This window comes from Pithys albifrons, chromosome 3 (genome assembly GCF_047495875.1).
Source record: "Pithys albifrons albifrons isolate INPA30051 chromosome 3, PitAlb_v1, whole genome shotgun sequence".
NCBI lineage: Eukaryota > Metazoa > Chordata > Aves > Passeriformes > Thamnophilidae > Pithys > Pithys albifrons.
The window spans coordinates 16,501,385-16,509,718 of NC_092460.1; the positions used below are offsets into that span (position 1 = coordinate 16,501,385).

At 52.3% G+C, this 8,334-nt stretch overlaps 1 protein-coding gene across 1 annotated transcript; it reads left to right on the plus strand.

Moving 5' to 3' along the window:
• The first annotated feature begins 40 nt into the window (after positions 1-40).
• Positions 41-7,804, plus strand: PPM1M (protein phosphatase, Mg2+/Mn2+ dependent 1M). The gene is made up of 10 exons (XM_071550683.1): positions 41-275; positions 1,159-1,282; positions 1,929-2,183; positions 2,655-2,767; positions 3,796-3,880; positions 4,192-4,310; positions 4,783-4,846; positions 5,768-5,875; positions 6,093-6,241; positions 6,521-7,804. Exons 1-10 carry the CDS (start codon positions 64-66, stop codon positions 6,663-6,665), a joined length of 1,374 nt encoding a protein of 457 aa, XP_071406784.1. The 5' UTR covers positions 41-63; the 3' UTR covers positions 6,666-7,804.
• The last annotated feature ends 530 nt before the right edge of the window (positions 7,805-8,334 follow it).

The window sequence follows — 8,334 nt, forward strand, 5'->3', positions numbered from 1 at the left end:
TCCGCTCCGCTCCGCACCGCCCCGGGGCGGGACCGCGGGAGGAGCCGCCGCACCTGCCCCGCCATGTCGGGCGAGTGGCTGCGGCGCTGGCGAAGGGGCGGCCCCGCAGAGCGCCCCGCCGTGGCCCCGGCACAGGCCCCGGGGCCGCCCCCCGCCCTCCGCTACCGCCGGCCCAAGTTCGTGTCCGGCGGCGCCGAGGAGACCCCGCGGGGCGGGCGGGACGTGCGGGGCGCCGGCACCGAGCGGACCCTGCCCTGGGGCGCGGGATACGCCGAGTGAGTGCGGGGCGGGCAGCGGGGCCGCCCCGGGAGGGGCTCCGGGGCAGTCGCGGGGCGGGCCAGGGCGGCTCTGACGGGGCGCCGAGAGGGTCTGGGAAGGGGGAGTAGCGCAGGTTTGGGTGAGGGTGAGGGTTGGGGTTAGCCCCTCGTCTGCTGCCCCTAGAGCTCGCCCTCCCGCCCCGTCTGCGGGCCACGAGGGAGGGCCTTCCTGCTCCACAAGAGGGGTTTGACGTGGCAGTGTGTCCCCCAACCCCTGCCCAGCCCTTGCCAGCCGCGGGGCCGGTGCCAGTGCTGTAACAAGTGGTCCCAGGAGCACCTCCGGACGTCTGTCCCCTTTGCTCGTAACGAAGTGTCTTTAAAACGAAGGGGGAGATCACATTTGGAGAAATCTCTTGGTTTACTGTTTTTGTTGGCAGAGGGGATGGATCAGGCAGAACGACTCCAGGCAGGAGCTGTCCCCACATCCTGGCCAGACCACGTCACGACCCCGTGGGCGTGGGATGGCACAGTGTGAAATGCAAGGAGACCAAACCCCCATCCAGGGACAAACATTAGCAAGGCTGGAAGGAAAGGCAGGGGTGGTGGTTTTGCAATTCACTGTGTTGACAAGGAAATAGCACAATGTGAACTGCTGCCTGAGGTCAGGGTACTCCAAAACCACTCACTTGTCCCTGTGTCCATGGCCAGGCTTTTTCCTGCTGCCCATAAAGGACTATTATCTCGATCCTTGAGTTTGAAAGGGAGCAAGGGAGCATGGAGCTGGAAGGAAGGGGCAAGATGCCACTGTTTGCTGTGGCTGCAGAGCACCCAGCACAGCTGGCTGGGAGCAGGAGAGGTCCAGTGTGTCCCCACATCTTACCTGGAGCATTTGCATCTCCAGGGTTATCAATGCTGAGAAGTCGGAGTTCAATGAGGACCAGGCAGCCTGCTGCCAGATCTCTGTGCGGAGGAGAGAGCCAGGCCTGGAGGAGGATGAGGAATGGCTGATCCTGTGCTCCACGCAGGTATAGCCCCCAGGCAGGCTGTGCTCCCCCTGTGGCCAACCTTTTGCTGCCACACAGGGCCCAGGTTCAGGAAACACAGGATTGCTCAGTCAGTCCTGCATGTCCATGCAACTGAAACCCTTCCTTCGACTTGTTAAGAGGATCCACGTACCCTATGGCCAGCAAACACCCAGCTCTGCCTGTACATGCCATTTCTCCTTCCATGGGATTTTCAGTATTTGAGGTCATTCAAGCCCTTTACTTGGTGCCATCACCTTTCCTTTACTGTTTTGGTTCTGTTTTCAAGGGCCAGTGTGTGTTGTCATCACCTGGGGACAGCAGCAGGCACCAGGATGCTTTCACCTGGGAGCAGGCCCTGCCTCACCTCTTGTGAAATGGCCCCATCTTCCCTAAAACACAGAGGAACAGCACGTGAGGGCAGGTAGTGCAAATCCAGATACTGAGATGACAGGTCTGGCAGAGCAGCACATGGGCATCACATGAGTTTGAACTGCACAAGAGATTCACCAGTGGCAGGGAAAGGTAGTTGAGTTGGAAAGCCAGGCAAAACACATGCTGTGATGTTCTGTGAGCCTGCCATCTGTGCAGCCTCTTCAGCCCTTGTCTTCACCTTCCTTTGCTGTCCTGTCCCTCTTCATCTTGACAGTTCCTGACTGTTTGCTACTGGGCGCTGTTTGATGGCCATGGTGGCCCAGACGCTGCCATCATTGCCTCCAACTACCTGCACTACTGCATCAAGCAGAAGCTGGAGGAGGTGGTGGGAGGCATCACAGAGGCCCAGCCCCCCATGCATCTCAGTGGGCGCTGCGTCTGTGAGAGTGACCCCCAGTTCGTGGAGGAGAAGCACATCCATGCAGCAGACCTAGTGGTGGGAGCCTTGGAGAATGCCTTCCAGGAATGTGTGAGTACTCCATGCAGGATGCTGGTCCTGCTGTCCCAGGCAGTCAGTCTGTCCCTCCCCACTGCCCTCGAAGGGCAGGGTCTGCAGTTCTGCAGCTCATTGAGCAGGCAGGAATATTTGTCCAAACCTTTAAGTGGGCAGAGATCACACTGGGTCAGACCCCAAGGTCTGCCTCAGATTTATTGCACATCAGCAGTGCTGACCCAGAGCAAAGCTACAGCATCTGTACAGTTCTTTAGGGCTATTGTCACACTTACAGTGAGTGCAAGTTTGAGATCTCCCCATCACCCTCCTAAAGCAGTCCAGTGGTAACAGCTGTGTTGGCTGTACCGAAGCAACATCATCTGTCACCTTGCTGGTTTCCTGTGGCCCATCCACAGTCAGTTTTGGTTCTGGATTTCTGCCACATGAGGCAGGGTGTTGGAAAGCAGCAGCTCAGATCATGTCAGTTTCCAAACTTTAAACCAACAGGATGAAGTCATTGGCCAGGAGATGGAAGCTACAAACCAGACAGGAGGCTGCACTGCTCTGGCTGCCCTGTATTTCCAGGGAAAGCTGTATGTGGCTAATGCTGGGGACAGCAGGTGAGTCATAATAAAAGGGGAAAGTTGCTGGGGAGTGGCAGCTGGGAGATACGCAAGATTTTCAGCACCTTACTTTCCTAGTTTCAGCTGAGAAAGAGTTAATTTCCTTCCTAGTAGCTGGTATGATGCTGTGGATTCAGGATGAGAACAATTTTGATAACCCACCAATGTTTTAGTTGTTGCTCAGCAGGGCTTGCACAGAGTCAGGGACTTTTCAGCTCCTCACCCCACCAGTGAGGATGTTTGGGGGCACAAGAAGCTGGGAGGGGACACAGCCAGGACAACTGACCCCCACTGACCCAAGGGATATTCCAGGCCATGATGCACCATGCTCAGTGTATCAACTGTGGGAAAGCTGGCCTGAGGCCAGTGCTCTGGAACTGGTTTGGCATCAGTCAGCAGGCAGTGAGCCACTGCACTGTGCATCAACTGTTTTGTATATTCTAATTCTTTTATTATTTTCCCTTTCATTTCTGTTCTATTAAACTGCGTTTATCTCAATGCACAGATTTTACCTTTTTTTCTCCACTCAAATTCTCTCCCCCCTCCCACTGTGGGGGGAGTGAGCAAGCAGCTGTGTGGTGTTTAGCTGCCTGCTGGGTTAAACCATGACACTTATTCAATCCAACAGACAGCAAATGTGCAGCCCAGCCATTTCTCTCCTGCCTGGCGCAGGACCTGTTGGAAGAAAGGTGCTCTCATGCCTTCTGGAATGGTTTCAGGATTTCAAGGGACTAAGGCTGCCAGCTACAGGGCAGCATTGGGGTGGTGGTGCAGCAGTGCACTGAGCCTGTCAGGTGTTTAAAACTGTAAGGTGATTTCAGAGCATCCTCAAGAGCTTTACCTGGCCTTGGCCCCCCATTCCTCTAGCAGTGAGCTCGGCCACTGTCAAACCAGGCAAGCACAGTTCTCTGTTACAATAGTGCAATTGCAATGGGATTATTTGAAATACAGTGGCATTTTTTTAACAGTTTTGGGTGCAGAGCTGTTCTCAGGCACAGCTCAGCTTTTCCTTCTGCCCCTTGTAGGGCCATTCTTGTCCTGAAGGACAATGTTGTGCCCATGAGCAGAGAGTTCACACCCGAGACAGAGAGGCAGCGCATCCAGCACTTGGTGAGTGACTCCTCTCATGCATCAGACAATCCTGTGAGCATCCCACTGAGTCAGAGAGGGTGCTTGTGGCAAAAGGACCACCAGCTTTCCTTGAAGGCCACTGTGGCCAGAATGTCAGCTGGCATTAGGGGGCAAGACTCAGCCAACAGACTTAGTATGGGAAATGCTCATGTTCTCACTGGAACATGCTTTCGCAATTCTGTTTTCCATTCTGCTGCTGGGAGTGCCAGTCCTGAGGCAGAAGCAGCTTTGGTGCCCTACTTTGCTGAAGCAGAACCTGTCCATCCTCACACCTTTGCTTCTTCCTCCAGGCTTTTCTTTTCCCCAAGCTGCTGGATGGTGAGTTCACACGCTTTGAGTTTCCACGGAGGTTGAAGGGAGATGATGTGGGCCAGAAAGTCCTGTACCGGGATTACTTCATGGAGGGCTGGTGAGTCCTTTCTGCCTGAGGATAAGGCTGTGGTACAGGGCAGCTTTACTTACTCAGCAGGGGAGAGGTGAAGTGAGAAGGGGCATGTCCTCCTAGTGAGAGCTGGGTTTGATGCTGGTGAAGGATGCTGTGAGCAGGTCCCTCCGACTGAAGGACTGGAGCCCTGGCAGGGGGTGAGAAAACAGTCAAGATGGTCCTTCTGGGATCCACTGAGCCCCACTGAGGTGGGGCTGGTGCAGGGAGTCCCAGCCTGGTGCAGGTACAAGCTGGGGAGGGCAGAGCAAAAAACATCTGGGCATTCAGCAAGGGGTCACTTCACTGCATCTGCTGGAACAAGTCATGGTGCCCCCTCCTCAGTGAGCTGCCTGTGCATGGGAACACCACAAGAGTTGAATCACAGTTGAAATGCTCTGCCTGGGTTGTACCATCAAGTCAAACAAATCCCAAATCAACAGTGAATCCTCTGTTCCAGGGGATACAAGACGGTGGAGAAGGCTGACCTCAAGTATCCTCTTGTCCATGGTCATGGGAAGCAGGTAGCTTAATGCTTTACACACTGGGAACGCAGAGGCAAGTCAGCGACTGGGTGTCCACAGTGTCCCTGTCACTCATGGTCACGCTCCAGGGCACTATGGCAGATGGGGCTGCAGAGCACCCAGTGCTCAGGGACTGTCCAGCACCACACAGACCCAAAGCCCTGATACAGCAACTCCATTGGCTGCCTGATTAGTGTAAACCAGGGCCCTCTGGAGCAGATCTGCACCCTGCTCCAAAGTACAGCATAACAGACAGCAGTCCTGAGCAACCTGCCCTTTCCTCTTCTTCCTTTACACACAAGAACTCATTTCAGATGAGAACTTACTTCATCAGCTTCCCCTTGGGACTGTCTCCTCTAGCTCTTAAGAGTGCCTTTCCCCCAAACTGTCTTCCTCGAGGAGAGGCTGAGAGGAGCCTGGAGAGGGAGGAGCAGGCAGAAGCAATGACTGCACACCTCCCAGTGTCTGCCTGCTGGACCTGAGAACAAAGCCCCATCACCTCGCCCAGCACTACAACCCACATGCCACTGCCTTTGTGGAGTCAGTGCAGAACTTCCTTTGCCAGGAGAAAGGGATATCGCTCCCCTGCTCCAAACCAACCCAGTTTTCTTCCTTGCCACCTCAAGAGCATGTGCCACCATGGGCTTCCCAAGGTCTGTAACAGTACCCAGAGCATGTGTACTGACTCCAGAGCGCTGTGGGCTGGCATGAGCCACCCACATGTTCTGGCTGTCTCCACACTCACATCATGGTCACTTGTGGTTACTCCTCCATCTCCAAAGTCTCCAGAGGCCATTCTGGGTGATACCTGGAGAAAGATCCTAAAGGCAACACACAGATCAGTCAGGACAAGCCACACATCAGCCTTTAAAGGTGCTACATCCTTATGTTTCAATCCTGTTTTGTTTTGTTTGGGGCCAGGCTCGCTTGCTGGGGACTCTGGCTGTTTCTCGAGGCCTGGGGGATCATCAGCTCAAAGTCATTGACACCAACATTGAAGTCAAACCGTTCCTCTCCTGCATTCCCAAGGTCAGCACATGGGAACTGTAGGATGGCATTAAAAATGCTGCTCCTCCTCTCTAGCATGCACCTTTTACAGACCTGCCAGGTCTTGGCTGTGCCCTTTCTCCATCCTGCTCCTCTCTGGCCATGCTGCCCAGAGAATCCCCAAGACAAAGCAATCTAGAAGCACAGCAGCAAGGGGACATTGCCAGAATTATCACAGATTCAGTCCTGTGCTTTCCAGGTAAATGTATTTGACTTTGCTCTGCATGACATTAAGGAAGATGATGTGCTCATCATGGCAACTGATGGCCTTTGGGATGTTCTGTGCAACAATGAGGTGGCCCATGTGGTCAGGAGCTTCCTTGCAGAAAACAGGACAGACCCTCAAAGGTAATACGAGCTTTGTCATTGTTTTCCCTTCCAAAGAACCTGGTCACACCTAAAGCAGTTTGAGATCACTCTGCTTCCAGGTCAGCTCTGACATGACCAAGCACTCTTTTCTGCGACTCTGGAAACTGCCTCCTAATCTTTCCCCATCCTAAAGAAACAATTATAAAGGTGGTGTCTTAAAAAACTCTGCTATTTTGACAACATAAAGCCACATCTCAACATTGTTCTTAAGGAAAATAGTGTCATGTTAACCCAAACCCTGCCTTTTTCCACCCACAGATTTTCAGAACTGGCCAAGTGCTTGGTGTGCAGAGCAAGGGGAATGAAGAGAGGCCACCAGTGGATGCTGGATGACAGCCATGAGGCATCCTATGATGACATCTCTGTATTTGTCATCCCACTACACAATAGGGAGGAGGACTGACTGTTAGGATGACATGCAGAACCTCTGTGTTCCCCACTCTGGTGCCATTCAACACTAACGCACTGAGGGATTTCTGCTGTGTGTGAACACTTTGTTCCAGCAAAACCATTTGCAGTGGAACCTGAAAATGCACAGCCAGCACTTGGCAGAGAATGAACAAGAAGATTAGCTCCTTAAAAACATGCAAGAGAGCAACAGTGGGCAACAAATCATTCCCCTTTCTCATTGGTGGGCCAAGGAGAAATTCCAAAGGGGGCCATGCAAACTGAAGGGTACTATTTCCAAGATCTCTGCAGTACAGCAACACTCAAATCCGTATTTCTACTGAACCCTCTCCCTTTTTAATATTGAACAGTAATGATCAATTGAGATCCAACCAGCGTGAAGAGCTGGCTTTTAATCAGACTTGAACTGGATGCATAAGCTAAAGCATCTCTCATATGCATTTGCTGTAATGTGAGATGTGCTGAAAACCTGTGAGCTGCTGCCAAGCCAGCACTGGGCATGGCTGTGCCTGTGGCATGGAAATGCTGGAGCAGCAGCCCAGACCTCGAGGCAGTTGCCACTCGTAGGCAGCACCACCTCAAACCAGACGATGTTGGCAGGTGAAGCTGCACACTCGTGCACAGGAGGCTCCTGTGCAGAGATGTGCCTTACTGTTATTTAAGAACACTGAAGTGTGTTAGTAACACAATGTACAGATTTCTAACAAATCTTACCCCACACTTGCTGACACTTTTCAGGTAATTTCTGACAGCAGAGCTGGTTTTGTAGCAGTAGCACTGATGAGAACTGAAGTGTCTACATACATCAGGTGATTTAGTAGAAGAGCTCTGAGTAAAATAAAACCGGTTTGTTGCAATTTGTTTGCAGTGCTGAATCTCAAGCACTTGGACTCATTCCAGCAGGAGCAGTAGACATGCCAGAGTTGTGCCTTAAACTCAGAGATCTACTTCTCAACCTGTTCATTAGCCAGGCAAATTCAGGTTTGGACAAGCTTCCCATCAGAGTCCCCACTTTGGTTTTCATTATTTGTTACACAGGTTCCAGGATTCCCTAGAGAAGCAGCCAAACCCCAGTGTGTGTTTAAGTTCCACAAGGATGAAAGGCCAAATAAAAGTACTTTGTTTTTTTTCCTACGCATCTTACTGTGGTGTTATTCCTGTTGGGGGTTTTACACAGATCTGGGCTGGAGAAACACAGCCTCAGAAAATTCCAAGGAAGTTTTTGGTTTGTATTTCTTTGCCAAGAAGCAGTTTGTCACTAGAAGTGTTCCCTTACCAGTACTGCCCCAAGGGCTTGGTGTCAAAAGATGATTTGCTGCAGTGGGAGGAAATTCACCCCAGGAAAGGGGCGGCCTTCTCAGCTATCTCTCATGGTTTAAGCAGGGACAAAACACATTTCTCTCCAGCTTTCCTTTGCCCCCACCCTCTTAAGCTTAACTGGAAAACAAGGCACATGGGGGTTTAGCCACGTTAATGATGTTGGGTGTCCTCCCTTCAGCAGCTGTAATGCTACATTTACACGCATTGACTGTAATGAGCCAAGATTCCTGTTACTCAAATCCAAGAAGATAATTTCTCACCTTCTTGCTGAGAAATGGCTCAGCCCTTCCAACCAGACCACAGACAGCTGCAAAAACCCCTCTCTACCTTGGGCACCATACCTC